This window comes from Cannabis sativa, chromosome 1 (genome assembly GCF_029168945.1).
Source record: "Cannabis sativa cultivar Pink pepper isolate KNU-18-1 chromosome 1, ASM2916894v1, whole genome shotgun sequence".
Classification (NCBI taxonomy): Eukaryota; Viridiplantae; Streptophyta; class Magnoliopsida; order Rosales; family Cannabaceae; genus Cannabis; species Cannabis sativa.
The window spans coordinates 30,822,568-30,846,070 of record NC_083601.1 but is presented as its reverse complement, the minus strand read 5'-3'; the positions used below and the strand labels follow the sequence as shown (position 1 = coordinate 30,846,070).

Genomic DNA, 23,503 nt, shown 5'->3' with positions numbered 1-23,503 from the left:
AGTGATAGTATTCTATAACAAAATACTATTAAATTATTTGAATTTAAATTATTTTAAAATACAATATTTTATTAAAATAAAACTCTATACGATTAAAATTTCATATTTATCTTTATTCAAAAAGAAAAAAAATTGATAAAAAAAAAGAAAAAAAATGAAAAGTTTTTATTATTATCTCTATTGCCTTTCTAAATGTGAATATTGGTCTCTTCTTTCTTCCATATTCTTCTTTATTTTTGGTATATTGTGTTTGCAACATATATGTAAATTATTACGTAACTTTAACAAACTTTGCTCCTACAAACTAATGCATATGCCGAGCTTTTAGAATCATTTGTTAGCTGTAAACTTTGTTGGGTTTTTTTTGCCATTGATGCTTGGTTTTGTGAACTTTGATAAAAGTCACGTTTTTTTTTTATTATTATTACTTATATATTTTGTTATTAAGTTGTGAAGAAGAAAAAAAAGAAGTGCGGATTGGAATATTATGTGTGATCCTATGGGAATGTCCAAATTGTAATAGGAAAAGGAATACAATAAATAATTAAAGAAAACCCAATCGTAGATGTACAACGATCTTATTTTTTTGGATTTAATAGGATTTATTTTATTTATTTTATTATATATAAATAAAAAGTGATCCATGAATTTCTCATAAACCATTTTATTTTTAATATAAATAAAAAGTCACCCATATAAACCAAGAATTTTATTATATAAGCACACTTTATATAAAATAGATATAAATTTGTGCAAACTTTTCCCAATATATATAAATAAAACCATAAACTTTTCCCATATTTTTCTCAAAAGGAATTATGTAATGATTTTTTCCTTACATAATTTTACATTGTTATAAATTCAGAATTATTAATAATCATGATACTAAATCTCTTTTTCACTTTATAGTCAAATTTTTTTCTTCCAAGATCTTTCGTAAATTTTTATTGCAATCAAAATTTATCTGCTTTATATAATGTATACGATTGAGAATGGGATATATGGGTTTGTGACTCCGGCTGTTGGGATATATGGGTTTATATAATGTATTTTTTATAAGTGTGTTCAAATATTCTAAGAGGGACAGATAAGTTTTTTAAATGGGTTGTGATTCTCGAATATTTAAATATTCAATTTAAATATCAGTTCAAATATTAATGAGATTTGTTTTATTATTATTTTATTATATACAAAATAATATTTTATTATTTTATTAAATAAAAATAAAAAGTCACCCATGAATTTCTCATAAACCAAGAATTTTAGTTATATAGGCACACTTTATATAGAATAGATATTTTTCATATATATATATATTTTAATTATGTATTTAGGTAAGTTTTTACTTTACTTCAATATATAATATATATAGCGACTTCGGTGAAGATACTCGAAGAAATATATTTATACATATAAGACATTCTGCCAATACCTCAGGTCTTTAAATATTATATATATTGTTGTGTGATATATAGTTGTGATTGATAAAGTTGGCGTACCCATGTAATGTTGTTGCCACATGTGACATGTGTGCTTTTTTTTTTTTTTTTAATTTCTTTTTTTAATATATAAAAAATTAAAATTTATTAAGGCACCTAACAGACATAATTCTTTTTATTCTTTTCTTTTAAACATGTGTATGATTTTCATTTATGAGAGATATAAGTATATGGTTTCGAAGTTTATGAACATAGTCAAGAGAATCATTAATAATTAATTTGAGAAAATGGTGTGTAAGAAATGGTACTTACTATTTGATTATGTTATGTAAATAAAAATAATCTGTTATTATATTTTTTTCTTATTGAGGTATATATATTAATTAGAATTTCAAGACCTTGCCTTTGTGTGTCATATTGTTGTCTCAATATATGACTTACATGATGATGATTTTAATGATTTTGTACTGCATTTGGTCCCAACTAATGTTATTACTACATTTTGCAATATATATTAATTGCCCTTGAGGAAGGTCAATAGAGCATTCAATAAATAGATAATGATATTGGAATATTTCTAGATACATAGCAAAATTACTCTAATTTAATTACTATTAACTTTTTCTTATTAGGTTTACGAGGTGATGTTTTTTTGAATAATTATTAAATAAATTATATGAAACATGATATTTAATTTATCAATAATAATATAAGATATTGGTGCTAGATATTACTATCAAATTAACAAAAAAAAAAAAATGCCGCATAAGTAATAGGAAAATTTACATTTAGAGTCTTAAAATATATTTTATTTACATAAATGATGTGATTTTTAAAATTATCAAAATTACCGTTCTTTTCATACCGTTTTCATTTTAATTAGTTTTGTTTTTTTTGCTCGCATGTTAAGTCTTTGCAATCCACATGCCTAGCACTTTTTTTCTTAATGTACATTATCTCAATGTTTATATTAATTACTATGTTTCACACGCTTACTTTTTTATTTTTTAAATAAATATTTAGTTTTAAAATAAAAAGTTTATTTTTATTTATTTTAAGTTTATTTTTCAAGAATTAACGTTACCTACTTGACATCTTTCCCTCTCTTTAATCATTTTCTCTTTCTTATTTCTCTCTCATATTTAAAAAGAATTTTTAGCCACATTACTCGTTTAAGCCTAAAAAAATAGTATTGTGATTTATTCTTTAATGTGAACATTTGAAGATGTGAAAAGCATATATTATCCCGCTATTTTGAGAATCAAAGAAACTATTAGGGTACTCATAATACTAATCACATACTAATTAGTTACCATTCTTTATTTTTTTTAATCTTAATTAACATTTATTTTAGAATTTAGTTAATTGAATTATGTTATACTATGATAATTAATTAGTTTTTACAATAAATTAATATTATCAAAAATGTATCTTAAATAATATTAAGATATTATAATATAACTTTAAAATAACGGTGATTAATTTAGATATCTAAAATATTTACTAATAAACTATGTGATTTATTTTATTTATTGTAACAAAGTAACGTAAAAGTATATATATTTATATTATGATAATAATGTGAAAGTATCTTAAACAACATAATATATTTAAAAAATAAACATATAGTTTTAAAAGTAACCAATTGGTATCTTATCGATATCATAATTAACCAACTATATGACAAGTCATTAGTTTCAAAAATAAACTTGAAAGTAAATCAAATGTATTTTAAATAACAAGATACTATAATATAACCTAAAACAACTAACTCATTATTAAGATGTACACAAATAAATTTTGGAGGAAACAAAAAATGTATCTCAAATATATACTGATTAGTACCATTTTAAAATTTTTATTAACTTTATTGTACCTTATTAGTTTATTAAATATAAGGTGCGTTTGGTAACACTTTTTTGATCAATTTTTTATTTTTATTTTTTTGAAAGGAAAATTAAACTTTTATTAACCTTCAAATTCCGTCACCAACATAGGTAACAAATCAGTTGGAATATTTTCCATACTGAAAGTGAAAATATTTTCTAAAATCATGCTCTATAAAACTGTTTTCACTTTTCAATTTTTTAGTTGAGAATTAAAATTTTTAAAAATTTTGAAAACAAAAAAATTTACTTTCTAAATTTTTTTAAACAATTTTTTTTCTTAATCAATATTTTCGACTCTGACTCTAACCTAGACCTTGGAACCCGGACCTGGACCCTGGCCCCGACTCTCGACCACCCGGCCCCCGATCACGGCTTCAGACCCAAACCCAACTTAAATAAAATCAACCAATAAAAATAAGAATGAAATTTACAGAATACACTTTTATTTTCTATTTCTAAAATTAAAATAAAAGTACTGGTGATAGAACGCATTTTGTTTTTTGAAATCAAAATTTTAAAAACAAAAATTTTACTTTTATTTTTGTAATTAAAAAATTTAAAAATAAAAGTGTTACTAAACGCTACCATAACTTGTTGTAACTTATAAGTTTATTAATTTATTTACAAATTCTATTAGTTTATTTGTTATGTGAGTTTTTTTTTAGTTTATTATATTTTATTGTAACATAAATATTTTTTTTGAACCATATTGTAACATAAATATTGTTACAAAAGAAAAATAAAAAAGTAATGTAAAAGTATTTAAAGCGATAAAATAATGTAATATAATATAGAATTAAACACGTAGGTTCAAAGTAAGAAAATTTTATATAGAATAATCGGTATATAAAAATGTTAGCTTATTATATTATATGATAATTCATTAGTTTCAAAAATTAACTATAAGGTTGCCCAAGTAAATTTTAAATGATATACCATAATATAACTTCAAAATAACTATTTGATTATTAAGATGTTTACAAATAAATTTTGGAGGTAACCAAATTGTATCTCAAAGTATATGATATAAAATTATTTTTTTACGTAAAAGTAACTAATTAATTTTTTATCAACATTATAAGTAACCAAAATATTATTTTGAAGACGTGAAAAAATTAAATAAAAAATAGAATCTAGGATGAAAAAGTTTATTATATTATAGATGCACGTTAGTTGATTGATGTTATTTATAGTATATTAAAAAAGATAACATGAAAAGATGAAACAATAATAACAACAATATTTTTTTTTACTCAAAAGTAACTAACTGGTTTCTTATCAGCATTTAAAAAGTTACTTTTGAAATGCAGGAAAACTAAAAAAAAAAAAAAACAGAACAAAAGAGAGTAAGTTTTGGATCATTTTTTTTAAAGTATCGATTGAGTTGTTCCTATGTCCAACAATGATTCCGTCTCTAATTTTTAGGTATTTTCGGTAGTTTGAGGAACAGTTTCGATACTGAACTCATGATCGATCTTGTGGCGACCATAACCGAAGCTTTTTTTGCTCGTTAATGGAGTTTTTGTTGGTGAGAATGGTTTCAAATTGTGACTTTGATCTTATATATGATCGCAGTAAGATTTTGTAGATCTTGTCAGTAGTCTGAGAAATGATTTTGGTTATAAATGATTGATTGATGTTGTGTTGTTTGTGAACGAAGCTTTTTTGTTCGTTAATGGAGTTTTTTTTCTTCTTTTTGTGAGAATGATTCAAGTTGAGATTTTAATATTCTTTTTTTGGTTATAAATTTAAAGATTTTATTTTCAGTATTGTGTTTAATGCGTTTTTCAAAGGACCCATTAATTAGTCCCCTAATTAGAGGAAGAATATGGTGCAGGTTTTGTGTTTGGGATACTGATATGGACTTATTTTGATTTACGGTAAGGATGCTGACGTGTTACGCTAATAGAAAGATATTAAATTAATGGACGTCAATTATATTATTAAAATATCTATTAGGTATACTAATGAAAATTTCCCTAAGTAATATATGTTGAGTACCATAATAGTGTTCCATGAGAATACTCAATTTGTCAATGAAAAAAATATGTCAATTTCTATTTTTTGAAATGTAAGAAGATGATATTTCAACTCGATCGATCCAAGAGGTATGTAGCATAAAATTTATTTATTTTTAATGTTATTTCTTGTGCTATATGAAAAGATTTGTATTTTCACGGGACAAAATCATATTCACATATATATGATTTTGTCGCGTGATGTACTTTCACGGAATGTATGTCGCGGTACATTAGATGGGTCTCAGGGTACATTAAATGAGTGTCAGGGTACGTTTCTACTTTTTAACCCTAATTATCTCTAGATCAATCTCAGCCGTTAGATCAAATAACTCACTCATCTGACGGCTACCGTACATCACGGATTACAATCCGTGAAAGTATAATAACAGGACAAAATCATATCCCTATATTTATATATATATATATATGGAAGAGTAAAGAACAACGCTCATGGATGTCCAATTTGCTTAGACTGTGTGCAAAGGCACATGCTCCTTATTTGGCATCCAAACAAAGTTACATTCATACATATGGACAATTATGAGGAATATGCCTTCAAATAAATAAATAAATAAAAATAGTATCCAAATTAATTCTCATGTATGTTGGTACTGAAGGGGAGTCACTAATAGTACAGTAATCGTCTTCTATATGATATTTATTTATTTGTCTACATATTATGACACTTTTTTTCAACTAGCTGGAGCCTACGATAATAATGTATTAAAGTGTATATAATACATGTTTTCATTCAAATAAATTGGTAATAGGTTCAAGTTTAGCTCTCATAGTTAACCAATATCATCAATCTAATCTGTATATCCAAGTTACGTGTATATTTGGACATTTAGTATCTATGAGACTAACTAACCAGCTAATAAGTTCTACCAATTTTATAATTATCCCACCCTAATTCAACACTTTAATTTCCTAATTATAATTAACAAAAAAGCTAGTGACATTATTTAATTCAATAACAAAATATTTTTTCCAGCAAAAAAAAGAACACTAAAAATATAAAACCATCAGCACCAAAGAGAAGTATTAATTTTAATTATTGAATTCAAGCAAAGTCAATCCTAAATCAATGGTTTCATTATGAAGAAGGCCACTTGGAAAATGCTAGTTAAACTAAGAAACTACACATGCAATCAATTACAAACTTTTCAATCAATAAAGAAGAGACTTAAAAAGATAATAAAGCAATTGAAGTAATTAACTAATTAGGTGATTAATTAACATTAATTATTAATAATTAGAATGAAACAGAGGGTGCATGGCATTGGTACAGAAACCTCTGGCCTTCCATTTCAAGTAGTTGTAACTCAAACGCTGCCGGAAGCGGTCATTCCTTTTAGCTTGGTTTTAGTTCCGCTGTCTTTGTCCATTTTTGACCAATTTAATTTATTATATTAACGCGTGAATATACATATTATTTTTATATATATAAGCACATACGAACCTCATTTTCTTGTAGCCATCAACTGAAACTGTTCTCTGCTTTTTCGTCTACTGCTCTGTTCTCGGTCAGAAAACAGAGTAGGAAGACAGAAAAAGAAATCATATTATTGAAACACAACCCATTATATATAGAGAGAGAGATTGCATTGAGAGATAATCAGTGGGAAATATTCATCATCAAGTAAAGTTTCTTGCTTTGTAGTTTTTTCTACTCTGTAAGTTTGGAGTGTAAGTCTAAACTAGTTTTTTAATTTCTACTACTTGTTTGTTGTTGTTCATTGTGATCATCATAAAAAAAAGCCAGTACGTGGGTCTATCTTTTTGATCATCAAACTCATCACTGACGACCACTACTCCACCTCTTTCACACATTTATCTATAACGTAATCCATAAGCCAAAAACCAAACCCAAAAACATATATTTCAATAGAACAAAGTCGTGTCCTTTTCGCAAACTCATTACACACACACATATACATATACATATATATATATATATACAAGTGTAGTGAACTTGGAGCTGTAAACCAAAAAAATGGAGCAACTTTCATCAACGACAATCATTCCTGATGCGTTTCAAAGCGCTAGAAACGATCTCACAGGCCAAATATCTTTGGTTTGGGAGCAAGCGAAGGCGCCTTTGATCGTTCCCACGTTGAGGCTTTTGGTTTTCGTTTGTTTGGCCATGTCTGTGATGCTTTTCATTGAGAAGGTTTATATGGGTGTTGTTATTACGTTTGTTAAGCTATTTAGACGAAGACCTGAGAAACGGTACAAATGGGAGCCCATTAGAGATGATGTTGAGCTTGGGAATTCTGCTTATCCCATGGTTCTTGTTCAAATACCAATGTACAATGAAAGAGAGGTACTTTTTCTTCTTCTATGATTAACCACTAAATTTGTATAAATAAAAAATTATATATTTATAATAATAATAATCAAGTTTTGCCAATTTTGAACAGGTTTATCAACTTTCTATTGGAGCTGCATGTGGTCTTTCATGGCCTTCTGATAGGATCATAGTTCAAGTTCTTGATGATTCAACTGACCAAACCATTAAGGTTAAAATCTTTCATCCCAACTTAAAGTATATAATAATATCCCTTTATGATGTTTGAAATTTGAACCATCTTCCTTAAAAGAAGGTTGATGTGTCACTCTCTAGGTTTTGGTACAAAGAAGTTTCTTTCACTTACCTTCTATAGAAATTTAGTTTTTTCAATCCGGGTCAAAAATCAAAATCTAGTAGTCAAATTATTAACAACCCAATTATATATTTATATATTAAAAACTTAACCGTCCCCAAATAAGGACTTTTCCTTAAAAGAGTCATTTGAATAGAAGGTTCAATTTTCGGACTCATGCAAAGTTGTCACTTTTTTTCTTTTTTGGTCTATGTTTAAAAATTTCTGATGTGGATTTTTATGTATAATAATTTATAAACAAACAGAGTTTGGTGGAGTTAGAATGCCAAAGATGGGCAAGCAAAGGAATAAACATAAAATATGAAATAAGGGACAATAGAAATGGGTACAAAGCAGGAGCACTGAAAGAAGGAATGAAACATAGCTATGTGAAACAGTGTGACTATGTAGCCATATTTGATGCTGACTTCCAACCTGAGCCTGACTATCTCTGGCGCACTGTACCCTTCTTGCTCCACAACCCTGAAGTTGCTCTTGTCCAAGCTCGATGGAAATTTGGTAAATTTTTCTTATAATTAGTGAATAAATATCATTAATTAAATACTTTATTGCTTTATTACTTGTGTCGGTGCCATTCTCTTTTTACATATTTTGTTCAAGAACTTTGTCAAAACTAAGTGCTTTTTTGCTTATATATTGTAATAATAATAAAATGTAAATTGTTTCACTCTTTGTCACATATTGTAATGATTATATTATATGTTGTACCATTCAATTTCACATGGTTTATGAGTTGTGACCACTGGTTGGCTTTATGTAAATAAGGTGTGCGTATAGAACAATCAATATGCTAAATCGTTAGGTGAAAACGTTGTAATAATACTCTTTCTTTTTCTTTTGTCACATACAGAACTCATTCTAGAATAGAACCTGAAATAGAATATTCCAATAACACAAACAAGTTAGGAAAGTTGTAGTTTATTACTATATATTATAGTTTTCTTTTGTTCTTTGCCTCGTTTCTTTAGGAAGCCAGTTTAGTGATAATCTGTAAATAAAACAATAAATCACGTGGAACATTTTTTAATTAAGAAAGTTACTATTTAACAAAAAAAAAAAACAATATATGATTCCTCTATTTTTTTCACCAAAAAGTACTTCTGTCAATTAGAGTTTAAGCTCCTAGTTTTTATGATGGTGAAATCATTGATGTCTAAAGGCAAACTAACAGAGATATTGACTCTTAATTCGATTGATAATGCAATTAAAAAAAAAAAGTAAATTGTGTTTTAGTAACTAGTAGTGGTAGTACTGAACCTCTCTTAGCTAGTGAACTTGACTGCATTAACATCATAACTAGTAGTATCAGTAATTTAAGAGCATTGTAATGAATTTTGGTGAAATATAACGTGTGATGGTCTGGTTTTCTGGGCTGCAGTGAATTCGGACGAATGCTTAATGACAAGGATGCAAGAGATGTCACTAGATTACCATTTCACTGTGGAACAAGAAGTGGGGTCTGCTGCATATGCCTTCTTTGGTTTCAATGGTAAACAAAAATCTATATAGGATTTGTTAACATTGGTGTCATAAATTTTTATGTATTGAGCCAAAAACTCATTGCACAAGATAATGTTTGTTTGTGCAGGAACTGCTGGTGTATGGAGACTCTCAGCACTCAATGAAGCCGGTGGATGGAAGGATCGGACGACTGTTGAGGACATGGATTTGGCTGTCCGAGCTAGTCTTCGAGGCTGGAAATTTGTCTATCTTTCAGATCTCAAGGTAAATGGCATGTAAAATGTTTTAATGCTATAGTGATGTACCTTCTCTTGTGTCATTTCAAAGCAATGAAACTAACTAAAGTGATATTACTAATTCTGTATTACAATTCAGGTGAAAAGTGAACTACCAAGTACCTTTAAAGCTTACAGGTATCAACAGCACAGATGGTCTTGTGGCCCTGCTAATCTTTTCAAGAAGATGGCCATGGAGATCATAAGAACTAAGGTACTTTTTTTCTTCCCTTATCTTTTTAGTTTCTATGCATAACATGAATGAAGAACTCTCCAATATTTTTGCTTCTTATTATTACTAATGCCATAATTTGAAATACAAAACATTGCAGAAAGTTACCCCATTGAAGAAGTTTCATGTGCTATACAGCTTTTTCTTTGTTCGAAAAATTGTAGCTCATCTTGTCACATTCGTATTTTACTGCATCGTTTTGCCTGCAACTGTTTTAGCCCCTGAAGTTGTTGTCCCCAAGTGGGGTGCAGTGTACATTCCTTCCATCATTACTCTCCTCAATGCAGTTGGAACTCCAAGGTATCCACACTTATAAAACTTTCACACTTGAGTATGTGAAAATCTCACTTGTTTCATTACTAATCCTATCTTGATCTTCATACAGATCATTCCACCTTTTGATATTCTGGATCCTCTTTGAGAATGTCATGTCCTTGCACCGGACTAAGGCCACTTTCATCGGTTTGTTGGAGGCCGGGAGAGTAAACGAATGGATTGTAACAGACAAATTGGGAGATGCCCTTAAGACCAAAGCATCTGTGAAGGCCTTTAAGAAACCTCGATTTAAGATTGGAGAAAGGTAAGCAACTTTGATGATGCATCAGAATTTCGAGTTATAGTACTTAACATAAAAAATGGCTTACATGTTTTCATGTTGTTGTGATTGTTTTAAGCAGAATTCATGTCCTTGAGCTCAGTGTTGGAGCCTACCTCTTCTTTATTGGCTGCTATGATCTTTCTGTTGGCAAGAATGGCTACTTCATTTTCCTATTCCTCCAAGCTTTCGCCTTTTTCGTTGCTGGAGTTGGATATGTTGGAACATTTGTCCCCAGCGCTTAGGTGGGAAGCTCATTTTGGTGGTTGGAGAGTTGTTATCAGCAGCATTACACTACTAGTCAACAATTCATTCGTTTCATGTATAAAAAAGAAAAAGGAAAAAAAAATTGTGATAGTACAGTACCCTTTTGGGGAGATTTTCTTTTCATATTAATTTGTACTTGTGTTCATATATTGTTCAAACAAGAGGTGGCCATTCTTTTGTGTTACATAATGGTTTTTATATATCATCATTCATTTAAAATTATTTCTTGTGGATAAGTTTAGAAAAAATGCAGAGAATTCAAATGCTACACAATTGGGAATGATGCATTATGCAATTTTAGAAGAAACAAGCAGCTACAAAGCTTGTGTAGAACTGTTATTCTCACCTACATTATATATGTAAAGATAAAGCTTAGTTATTATTATTATTTTGAATTGAATATCATACATTTACTATACAAAATTCATATCTGCAAGAGGGGATAATAGTCTGATCTAACAGTTTAAACCAAAAAAAATCTGAACTCTTTACAAATTGAATTGTCAGAGTAATCATTCTAAAACTATAACTAATTTAACCAATTACTATAATCGTAAGCACCACAATAGGTGATATACTATTATTAGTTTAATTCAATATCGAATTTTAAATATTTTAATTTAAAAAATATTATAAAAAACTACTAATTAAAGATCGAGTCTTCCATATTAGAACAATTCAACATGGAGTCTTACAATAGCTATGTTCTTATTTTTTGGGGTCTAATTTTAGTTTTATAAGAATAAATGGGTCCTTTTATAATTTTTCTTTTAAAAAATGTGCCCTTTCCTTTATAGAACTTTTGAAATTAGGACTTTAAATCATATTCCCTCTCGTGGTTCCTCTCACTCCCCGACTGTCTCCCTCTACTTCCGTCGCCGCGCCGTCTCCGTTCGCCGCTCGTTAACTTAAGTGTCAACCCGATTACTGCTTGTTCATCTGGCCACTTTGATCCAGGTTTATGTTGTTTCCTTGTATCTTATTTTTCTTTTGTTTTGGACAAAAATGTTTATGTTGATTGCTTTTATCCTTCTTCACTGCTCAATTTTGTTAATGCTTTGTACATGTCCATAAACTATTGAGAATTTTAATCATATGCAAGTTTTGGATAAGCTAGAAGAGCTTGATTGGTAGGATTCATTTGTACCAAGATGGGATGCCACATTAATGGGATACATATTAGGAACAAATATTTCTGTTAATTATTTTTTTATCGCTGTGAATTTTTTTAAAGTGCATAAACATATCTAAATAATCCTTACTAAGCTGACCTCTGTTGTGCTTGTATGCTGTTCGATGAAATGTTTAGCTAGATAGCGGGAGATGGAATAGCAGTTTGTTCTCACAAAAACTCCATTTATATAAGAAAGCTTTTCGGGAATAGCGGTTTGTTTGTATAGCTAAAGTTTTAGTTTGCTTACCTAGCTTGGTTTCCAGTTTTTATTTTTCCTTTTGATTTGGGTCTTAAATTTTGTGTTTATTTTATTTTATCTTATTTAATAGGTTTGGAAGATAAATGGTCATTGCTTCTCATCTGACTGTTTCTAAGGCTTTGTAAGATTTTCCTTTTTTCAGGCTTCATATATTCTATTTCATATTTTTTGTGTTTTAAACGTACATATATATAAAATGCCATTAGATATGGTAGTAAATTCTAGGAAAATGGAGGATTTCAGGAAATAGCACATAAATTTAGAAGGCAAAATACCAATTAGGCCTGTTTAATGCGAAAACATGATCAGCCTATGTGTTTTGTCAAATAAATGACAATTGAACTTGTGTTTTGTAAAATAGATCAAATTGGTACCTTGAGATCAATTTGGTCAAACAATTTTTTTAATATGACTAACCCTGCAGTTGTCGTTCATCCTAAATCTGAAGTCACTGTTGAAAAATTGAGCTTAGGGCATCAATTTGCTGAAAAAGTGTCTCACCAAAATTGAGCTCAGGATATCAATTTGATCTATTTTGCCAAACAGAGAGAATAAACCGTCATTTTACAAAACATAGGATCAATTGCATATTTGCGCTAGACAATGGAGCCAATTGGGATGATTTATTTTTAACAAAAATGAGCCCTTAATTTATAGGTAATGTTTATGCCTCTTTCTTAAATGCCCAATTACAATCGTCGTCTTTACTTTTTGCTCTTGATGTATCCTATAATATAACCCTTCTATTGTGTAGGAATTTTGTTACAATATCAAATTAGCAGCATAAGGGTCTCAGCATAGTTGCATCTACAGTTAGTATCTCTTCCAATAAAGAGTTTTATTAGATGTGCATGTATTGAGTGTCGTGTAAACAGAGCTCCAACTCAACTGGCAAAAGTGGTTTTTTCTTTAAATCATTATTTAGGTAAATCAAATAGGTGTGGAAGTTGTGTCACACAACTGCCACACTTGTGTGTGTGTGTGTTTTCTTATACCCAATAAAAAGTGTCGTGATTTTTCACTCTTGGTTAGCTCCACAAATTGAGTGCTTTTGTTGTGTAGGAATTTCGGTACAGTAGCTGTAACAAGGTCCTTCAATATACAATTGAAGTGTTCTTCAAAGGGCTTTACTAGGTCCATACAAATGGCAAATATCCCTGTCTCTAAGTCAAGTGACAGCAGCAGCTCAAGAGGAGCATTGATTGTTCTAGAAGGCTTGGATCGCTGTGGAAAAACAACACAGTCTAGTAATCTACACAAGTATTTGGAAGGATTGGGGCATTCAGCTGAATTATGGCGATTCCCAGACAGAACTACAAGTGTTGGGCAAATGATATCATCTTATCTTTCCAATGAATCTCAACTCGATGATCGTGCTATACATCTTCTTTTCAGTGCTAACCGTTGGGAGAAGAGGTTAGCTTTCTTATTCTAAATTCTATATTCAGTGGAGTTCATTATTGCTTTATGATTAAGAACAATACTCATATGCTTGAAACAAAAAATTATTTATTGGTTCTTGAAACAAAAAATTGCTGAGTTCATATCAGTAACTGGTCTAACATGGTGATGGATGATATCTTGATTTAACAGAAGTCATGACGCTGCTCTTATTTTTTAGATTATTCAGGGGGTAAAGACAGTCCAGTTGGCTAGTGATGAAATAATAAACTATTTGTTTTTTGCGACATTGAAAAACTAATCAAATTATAGTTCTTCCTTTTTCTGCTTGATTTTTTTTTTCTTCATCATTGCTGTTGTGATTAATGTTGGACATTTAGTTTAAATCATGTTGTATGATAGAAGAAACATGGAATTTTGAAATATCTCTGTTTCCTTGCAGATCTTTGATGGAAAGTAAACTGAAATCTGGAACCACTATCATTGTTGATCGGTATTCTTATTCTGGAGTGGCTTTCTCTTCTGCCAAAGGTCTAGATTTTGAGTGGTGTAAGGTAAAGATATTCTTGGTAGTATTTATAATCTGTTGTTCGTATTTAATTTCTAACAATCCAGAACATCTTTGCAGGCTCCAGAAAAGGGGTTATTGGCTCCAGATCTTGTAGTATATCTTGATATACCACCGGAGGTAATTTAAGCTCTGTAAATTTTGTGCTAGTATGTAAATTCATGAGTATACCAGTTTTGGATGCTGCCAATATTGAGATTATAACATTTTTACGCTGAATGATACAAGGTTTTGGACCATTTATGGTCCAGATACATAGATCTCCCTGATTTTAGATCCATCTTATTTTAAGATTAAACCCCCAGGAAGATATCACCTTTAATTGCAGTTTCTCACATGGTGAAAAGACATCCATATCTTGTCTTTTTGGTCTAAACTTTGTGCTGAATGCAACATTACATTATGATTCTCAGAAAGCCACAGAAAGAGGAGGTTATGGAGGAGAGAGGTATGAGCAGCTGGAGTTTCAGAAGAAAGTTAGGCAAAGCTACCAGGCTCTCCATGATGCTTCTTGGAAGGTATTTTGTGTTTCATTCCGCGACATGAATTTTAAAACTGTCTATCTGCTTGGATGTATTAATGGCATGATGCAACTTTTACGTCATCTTTAGTTGGAGTGCATCTACTTATTCTTTTAATATGGATTGAAGTATGACAATATAAACATGGGCTGCTGCTTATATATGTTTACCACCACTAGAGCCGATGCAACTTTAATTGTTAGTGTAGACCTTTAATCTCTATGTTTGGGTGTGTGGCGTATCTACTCACTGTTTTAAAGGTCATTGACTGTTGAAAAAGAATAAAATCCAATACTAGATATGCAAGCAACACAATCTTACTGCATTTTGTGTGTTTGTTTTTCTCCGGATCACATGCTCTTCTCATTCATTCAAGATTTATAATATTTTTCTCTCTTTTGTTTTCGAAAGCAGAATCTGTTTAATTCAAACTCTTACAATGGAACTGCCTAGCACTAACTGCTAGTACTTAGTACTGGAGATAAGATTGTTACCATTTTTTGAGTCTAAAAATCCAATTGAGCTTTTGCTATAAAGTTCAAAGGCTAAATAAATTGTATTTTTATGGACAATATATTCTCTGGGTGATTATTAATAAGTTTGTTTGATGGTGTAAATGCAGATAGTAGATGCATGTGGATCAGTTAAAGATATTGAGAAGCAGCTGCAGGAGATAGTTTTAGAGAGTATTGGATTATGCCAGAAAGAGAAACCCCTAACATGTCTCTGGTCATCCTAACTTTGTTTCCTGTCCTTTAATGAGATATATGTTAAGGCTGAGTTCTACCATTTTAAGGGCTGACATGTAAGAGTTGACCAACACTCTACTTTGATCATATATTTATTTTGAGTAAAAAAAAAAACTTTCTGGGATGGTCTTTCAGAGAACCTTTTGTTAAGAGTATAAGTTTTAGAAGAGCCTACCATTATTATTATTATTACTCTTTTGTGCATTATGATAACACGTATTGAAATTTTTACCAATACGCATCGGGGAAGCATTTGCATCACATTAGCAAACAAAAAGAAACATTTACATCACTTTATAGGACAAACCCCATTCCAGTAGGGATTATAGTCTTTAGTCTATAACTCTTATCCGTTCTTAGTTAAACAGAGTAAACAATATGGTATTTATGTTAAATTAGTATAATTATAATTATGCTTTTTATTTTGGGAAATTTCACTATTTGACCCTAATAAAACACCTCATATCAAAATTTATACCCTCCACTAATTTGTACAAAACAATTCCACTATTACTCATTTCTACCCAAAATACCCCTCAAATTTAATTTTCCTATTCTCTCTCTCTTTCCGTCTTTCCCTCTCTTTCCCTCTCTTTCTCTCTCTCTCTCTGTCGTTCCCTCTTCGACTTTGCCTCTGCCCCACGACGACGACCCAACGACCACCCGTCGCACCACCACGACCACGACCCCACTCCAGCCATCCACCCACGACCCCGACCCATCCCTCTTTTTCTCTTTCTCTCTCTCTCTTGGTGGGTAGCGAAATCGACCCGTGCCCGTCGAAACTATCACGAACTACCACCAACCACCACCAACCACCACGAACCGTCGCCACCACCACTACCTGTGGTCGTCGACACCGAACAGAGGCCATCGCCACCACCACGAGCAGGACCCGTCGCCACCACCACGAATTGCATTCAAAGGTAAGGTGTTTTTTTGAAAAAAAAATATATTTTTCATAGTTTTGGATGCCAATTATTGCATGTTGTTGAGATTAGTGGATTTTTTATAGATTTTGTGCTCTTTAGGTTGTAGATGTTGGTGTTTCAATGGTATCTGTGATTGTTACAGGGTTATCGATGACATGTCGATAGAATATCGATAGGATGTCGATAGAATTGGTGTTTGTTTACATTGCATTGCAATTATTGTATGTCGTTAGGATGTCGATAGAATTTGTGTCTGTTTGCATTGTATTGCTGTTATTGTATGTCGATAGAATATCGTGTGTATGTCGATAGGATGTCGATTGAGGGTTTAGCTTATTTTTTGCCCTTAATTGTCGACAGCTTGTCGACAGTATGTCGATGTGTTGTCGACAAGATTAGGATGTTTCTTTTAAGTGTATTATCGAGTGCATATCGTCAGGATGTCGATATTATGTCGACATGTTGTGAAATTATTGTCCTCTTGAAATTGTCGATATGTTGTCGACATGTTTTAATTTATATTGGCTGTTTGATGATGTCGACATAATATCGACATGATGTCGATATTATGTCGACGATTTGTTAATTTTTTTGCAGTAATATTGATTTGTTATTTATTTTTTTCAGATGGTTCCTAGACTCATAATTCTAAAAGTTGCCAAAACGGCTTTCCTTCGTCGTGTTATTCAAGTTGTACTCCTCAAACCGAGACTTGATTTTCGCAAAAGTTCCAGTACCTCTGTATGTCACGCGGCCAGTAAAATGCTCCGATGCTGGAATTATGAGTCTGGGAACCATCTGAAAAACTAAAAACTAAAAAAATATTAATGTTAAAAAATTTTAAAAAATGTTAATGTCGACATTATCAAACAGTAAGCAAGAACATAATTTGTTCGACAGCATATCGACATACCATCGATATGCTGTCGACATTCCAATAAAATCAACTCAACACAACATCACACAATATTATCGACATTGTGTCGACATGGAGTCGATATATCACATAGAAATTAACAGCATAAAGTGTCGATAACATATCAACATACAATCGACATGCTGTCGACAACAAATTAAAACAATGAATTTACATTGTGTCGACAACGTATCGACATACAATCGACATATGGTCGACAAAATGAATTTAAACACTAAATCCAGTTCAAAAAAATTTCACTCAACACCTGTCGACATTCTATCGACACACTATCGACATCCTATCGATACACTTTAACACACAGAAATTTCTAAAGGTTATTTTGTCGATATCCTATCGACATCCTATCGATATCTCATCGATAACATTGTTTTAACATTGTTTTTTGGCCGTGGATCGTCGTGGATCAATGTGGAACTGTGTGGGTCGTCGTGGGTGGTTCGGTCGCGTCGTGGGGGTGAGTCGTCGTCCTCGGTTGCGTCTGTGGGTTTAGTCGTGGGGTGGGTTTAGTCGTCGTCGTGGGGTCGCGTCTGTGGGTGGGTCGTCGTCGTCGACGTCTGGGTTTAGTCGTGGGGATGGGTCGGTTGAGATATTGGTGTGGTGTGGGGGGTGGGTCGGTTGACAGAGAGGAAGAAGAGAGAAGGACGAAGAGAGAGAGTGAGAAGAGTAAGAGTTAAGGAGAGAAAATTAAAATAAAAGGGTATTTTGGGTAGTTTTAGAAAATAATGGAATTAATTTGTATAAATTAGTGGAGGGTATAAATTTTGAAATGGGGTATTTTATTAGGGTCAATTAATGAAATTTCCCTTTATTTTTCAATGCAATTTTATTCTATGTTACAAGAAAAATGAATAGTACATTGCAGTGTAAATAATTAAATTTAATTTTCATTGCCGAAAATTATTCAAAAATCAAATAAGTATTTGCAAATCTTTTGATTTGGTAATCCATATCTTACCAGGAGAAATGGTTGGGTCCTCCTCTTCTCGGCCGAGGCCCAAGGCCTACTCACCTCTCAAATGGTTCAAAATCCAAATTGGGCTCACTAGAGAAAAGTACTTGCTCCCGACTGCTGATGAATGATATGTAATTGTGTAAAATGTCTTCCTTTTTTTTTTCGATTTGGGGCAGTGCTGCCAACTCCAAAAGTTTTGATTATGTCTCTATTTAATAATTCAATAATTGGGTTTTGGACTGAAAAACCTTTGTCTTGTTTTCTTTCTTTGACTATTTGTTAAATATAACTATCCTAAGATTCCTCTCGATTTCTCTGGTCCTTCCTTAAGGCTTCCTCCTCCTATTCCGCAAACTTCTTCTCCGATGACTCCCGGTTTGTGGCCTTGGCCCATTAGTGACTCCGAGGTCACTGCCCAATGGTCCTTTTGCAGAGATCGCTACTCCGACCTTCTTTTGGGTAATTACCGCCTTCTTTCTTTCCAGTGAGAGCTAGGTATGTTTTCTGTGCCTTTAACCCGATTATGCTTATGATCATCTATAGTATATTTTCATGTGATCAATCTATATTTTCAACGCATTCATATATATAATGTATTATATATGTAATATTATTGCATAAGGCCTCGTAACATTCTCTAATATTTTTGACTTTATATATACTGCTTATAGTTTATTCATAAATTGAGATTATTGAGGCTTCTTTTCTCTTTTTTCTGTTTATATATGGAGTCCAAATATTAATCACATCAATGGTGATCAAACTAAGAGAAACTATAGCATCCCACCACTCTTTAATCGTTTAGATGAGATTTGTGTCGGATTGGTAACTTTTAAAATTGTCTGAGCTTGTTTTGCGATTGAGAAATGGTGGTAGCACCGAAGACGGCGGCTGAGAGTTGCATCGGTGTATGGTCAAGTAATTTAGCCATATTTATATTGAGTAAAATCTCTGTATTTAATTTTGGTATTTATTTCATACATTTAAATTTTTTAAATCACATTAATTTTTATATATTTTATGACAATTTTTAACTATTTTAATTTTATTAAATGTTTATATATACATTAAATCTTTGGTAATTTTATATTAAATTTTTATATTCTTTAATTAGCATTTATTTGATATTTTCTTTTTCCCTTATTATTAGCTAGTAAATCTAAATTAACGGTTTTTTTGGATATTAAGATCTAAATTAACGATTATTTTATTTTGTTTTACTTTTTATTTTAATGATTAGTGATTAACCATTATTAAATTTATTGACTAATCTATTTATTAAGTAATTTATTTATTTATAATTAATTTTATGTCATTCTTTTAATATTTTTATTTTTATATTCATTTATAATAAATTTAATTAAATATATTTATAAATTTAGATCATTGACTTTTAAATATTAATAAATATTACATAATGAATATGTATTATCAATAATAATCATCTACTTATTATTACCATATTCATATAATTTTTTGATAGTTTTGATGCTTTTTACGGTTTTTGTGCCTTTTATGGTTTTTGTGTCATTTATTATGACTTGTCCCTATTTGTTTAGGGTATTTTATGGTATGGTCAATGAGTAAGAGAATTAATCTATTTTGTGCTCATAATTTCTACTTCGACGATTCTTTTCACTTTTAACAGATAAGTATTTCAAATCTTTTTAAGTCTTTTTCTTTAATATTGATTGATTTACCATCACTTTTCACTTTATATTTTTCATTATATTGTGTTGTAATGGAGTATTATTTTTTATTATTTTGTAGGTTGTTTTGTGGAGGACCTACAATTACATAAAATTTACCGATAAGTTTAAGTTTAAATTTAAGCTAATTGTTTTTTATTTTCAGTAGTCTCAAATAGGGTGCTAGTAGGTTGTTACTAGCCAAAGGATAATACCTTTGGCTAGTTATACTTTAAAAATTTTGTTAGTTTTTAGTAATTTTGAGTTAGTGTTATGGGTTGTGGGTCAAATTTTAAGTTTGTATTTTAATTGTTATTTTATAAATTGTTATTCTAATATAATTATATTTTTTGGTTTGGTGTTGTAATATTTTTTCAGTTTCGCTAGCTCTGGTGACAACTATTATTAATGGGTGGTGTTTTTCAATGAGATTGGATGCTATTTGAAGACGTTATAGCTTTATTGTCTAAATTTCCGGGGGCAGTTTTGTCACATGTAGCTTGCGATAAGATTTTTGCAGTTCATGGTTTGACAAAACATGCCCCTCGGTTAGACAATAAGCTATCCTGGTTCGAGGAAGTTGCACCGCCGATTGTGGTTAATCCTGTGTGACTCAGTTCACCACGTCAAAAAAAAAAAAAAAAAAATTCAATAATTTTTCCTTTTTAAAAAATTTAAAATTATCTCTTTAAAAAAACCAATACATTACTGAACTTTTCAAAGATATATATAATTTTTTTAAAAAGAATAATTTGTTTCTTCGATAGAAAATTATGATTGGGGTATAAGTGGCCCAATTTTTTTTTATTTTTTTTTATTTTTTTTTTATTAGGAGCAAATGACCCGCATTATTAAGAGTAGGGTAGCAATTACGTAATATTTAAAATTAAAAGTTTTTAATAATTACACATTATAATTATACTCAATAATTATATGAGTATGAGAATTGTAGATTGTAAAATAGTAATTACCTTCAATTACACTCAAATCTAATTACCTATAGTTTCCGAATGCCCCCTAAAATTTAAGACTAATGTTACTGTTGATGGTGTCAAAAACATAGTCAGAATTTCTGTTTTTACAGACACCATAATATTAGATTGGGGAGGATAAGCATTTGTTCGAATTACTTATGATAAGCAGTTGAGGAGGATATTATGATGAATGTGATGAGTGAATCTACAGTAAGATTGTGTGAGGTCATGGACGAGGGTGATTGAAAAAGAGGGAGGAGTTGCTGATATTCATATCCATTAATAACTTTAACAAAAAACAAAATCATATCTATTAATATCTGTATATTTGTTCTGTAGATGTAATCCCAAGAGCTTGTTTTGGGAACTTACTAAAAGAAAACCATATACACCACACTTCTATTTCTGAGGCTATTAATTTAATTCCCTTTATTTTATAAATTAATCTCAAAGTACTCATGTTTGATTCTAATGTTGATATACATTAATTGAAAGAATATATATCTTAAAGACATAATAATTAGAGGATGATTTCAATAATGTACATGGCATTTTGGCACATCAATATAAACAGGATCTTATTGCTTGCTTTTTGGCAAAGTAGCTTTTAGATAGATCAGTAATTAGTAGTGTCTTTTTTAATATATAAATACTATTGTTTATCCAATCTCCAAACTTAATTTAAATCTAATTGTTATGTATTCTGTTTGTGTGATTGGTGATATTACTTTTTAGATACATTTCTACCAAGATTATTAGTGAAGTTTAGAGAAAATGAGATTCGAGGACTGGTTTAAAAGTTGTGAAGGAAAGAAAAGGATCAGCATGTGAAAGTAATAACAACAATATTGACCTACTTCAAATCATCCTCGAAGGTGCCAACAACTCCAATGGGAATGCTGATTGAATATATATTCATCTTTTAATAAATAATTGTCTCATTTGATTTATCATTTATAAGTGTTTTTTTTAAAAAAACTTTTAAGGGTATTTGGACAAAAAATATAAAAATTATTTTTTGAAAAAAATTAGGATATGTAGCTTTTTCTAAAAGACTTTTAAAAAATTATTTTTAGAAAAGTTATTTTTAAAATTAAAATAATTTATATAAATTTCAATTTACTTTACAAGTAAAATTAGAAACTTAACTAAACTTGGAGTAAAAAAATTGTAAAGTATTGATGTTTAATAATAACATCCTTGTTATCTTCTCTTTTTTTATTTTTTAATTATTATTTTAAATGATGTGAAGATTATTGATATTCTTAAAAAAAATAATACTATTGACACGGTTTATAGTCTTTGAGAATTTTAAGAAAAAATATTGTTATTGAGCAACAGTGTATTTATTCAATAGCATCACAATTGATTAACAATATTTACTAAAAGTTATTTTTTAAAATTATATAAGATTCAAATTGCATCAATAACATTATAACACCAATGAGAATACTAAGTAATTGAATGGGATTAAAACTGGACATGAGTAAAGCGTACGATCGAATTGAATGGGACTTTCTTGAGGCAATGCTTCGAAAGCTAGGCTTTGTTGAGAATTGGATTCTGCTTGTTATGAAATGTGTTAAATCTGCCAGATATTGTGTTACGCGTAGCAATAATGAAGTTGGTCCAATCATCCCCACAAGAGGTATAAGACAGGGTGATCCACTATCGCCGTACCTATTTATTCTTTGGGCTGAAGGTTTCACAGCTTTACCGCGGAAATATGAACAAAAAGGATGGCTTCATGGGTGCAAAGTGGCTAATGGTGCTCCAAAGGTGTCCCATATACTTTTTGCGGATGATAGTTATCTATACTGCAAGGCTATTTAAATTGAGGCCCATCGAATTCAGGAAGTGTTATCCAAGTTTGAACTTGCCTCGGGTTAAAAAGTTAACTTCTCTAAATCTTCTATCTTTTATAGTACTAACACGTTGGATGCCATGAAAGATAGAATCAATACCATTTTGGGTATGACCACGGCTACTGAAGGAAGTTTATACTTGGGGTTGCCTAGCTCTATGGGAAGAAATAAATCTGCTGCTCTGGCCTTTTTGAAAAACAAGGTGAAGAATAGACTCTTGGGATATGGTACAAAGTTTCTTTCAAGGGCTGGTAAGGAGATATTGATTAAAACGGTTGCACAAGCACTCTCAAGCTATGCCATGAGTGTGTTCTTGATCCCGCAAGAGGTTACAAGAGATATTGAAGGCTTGATGTCCAAGTTCTGGTGGCAATCTTCGAACAACTCTCCTAAAGGTATTCATTAGATGTCTTGGAAAAAGTTGTGTAAATATAAATCTAAAGGTGGAATGGGCTTTCGGAATTTGAGAAGTTTTATTTTGGCGCTTTTGGGTAAGCAAGGTTGGCGACTCCTTACAAAACCTGATACGCTTGTTTCGAGAATTTTTAAAGTAAGGTATTACCCACGTGGTACTTTTTTCACTGCTGATATTGGTAATAACCCCAGCTATGTTTGGCATAATGTTCTTGAAGCTC

General features: G+C 30.6%; 3 protein-coding genes across 9 annotated transcripts; all 3 read left to right on the top strand.

Moving 5' to 3' along the window:
* Nucleotides 1-6,676: 6,676 nt before the first annotated feature.
* LOC115706108 (glucomannan 4-beta-mannosyltransferase 9) lies at nt 6,677-11,029 on the top strand. Its single transcript, XM_030633634.2, has 9 exons — nt 6,677-7,675; nt 7,773-7,871; nt 8,261-8,513; nt 9,394-9,504; nt 9,604-9,740; nt 9,852-9,965; nt 10,084-10,283; nt 10,369-10,563; nt 10,661-11,029. The coding sequence occupies exons 1-9, from the start codon at nt 7,346-7,348 to the stop codon at nt 10,821-10,823; spliced, it is 1,602 nt and encodes a 533-aa protein (XP_030489494.1). The 5' UTR covers nt 6,677-7,345; the 3' UTR covers nt 10,824-11,029.
* A 602-nt stretch (nt 11,030-11,631) lies between these two features.
* Nucleotides 11,632-15,706, top strand: LOC115707173 (thymidylate kinase). 7 transcript variants are annotated; one of them, XM_030635047.2, is made up of 10 exons: nt 11,644-11,802; nt 12,155-12,231; nt 12,349-12,399; nt 12,825-12,935; nt 13,033-13,203; nt 13,341-13,694; nt 14,122-14,233; nt 14,308-14,367; nt 14,661-14,765; nt 15,391-15,706. In XM_030635047.2, exons 6-10 carry the CDS (start codon nt 13,423-13,425, stop codon nt 15,505-15,507), a joined length of 666 nt encoding a protein of 221 aa, XP_030490907.1. In that variant the 5' UTR covers nt 11,644-11,802; nt 12,155-12,231; nt 12,349-12,399; nt 12,825-12,935; nt 13,033-13,203; nt 13,341-13,422; the 3' UTR covers nt 15,508-15,706. The 7 variants fall into 7 exon arrangements, with proteins under 7 accessions (XP_030490903.1, XP_030490907.1, XP_060963893.1 ...); XM_061107910.1 differs by having other exon boundaries at nt 12,703-12,935; nt 13,033-13,090; XM_030635045.2 differs by having other exon boundaries at nt 12,703-12,935.
* A 6,779-nt stretch (nt 15,707-22,485) lies between these two features.
* Nucleotides 22,486-23,274, top strand: LOC133033861 (uncharacterized). Its single transcript, XM_061108917.1, has 2 exons — nt 22,486-22,754; nt 22,929-23,274. Exons 1-2 carry the CDS (start codon nt 22,486-22,488, stop codon nt 23,272-23,274), a joined length of 615 nt encoding a protein of 204 aa, XP_060964900.1.
* The last annotated feature ends 229 nt before the right edge of the window (nt 23,275-23,503 follow it).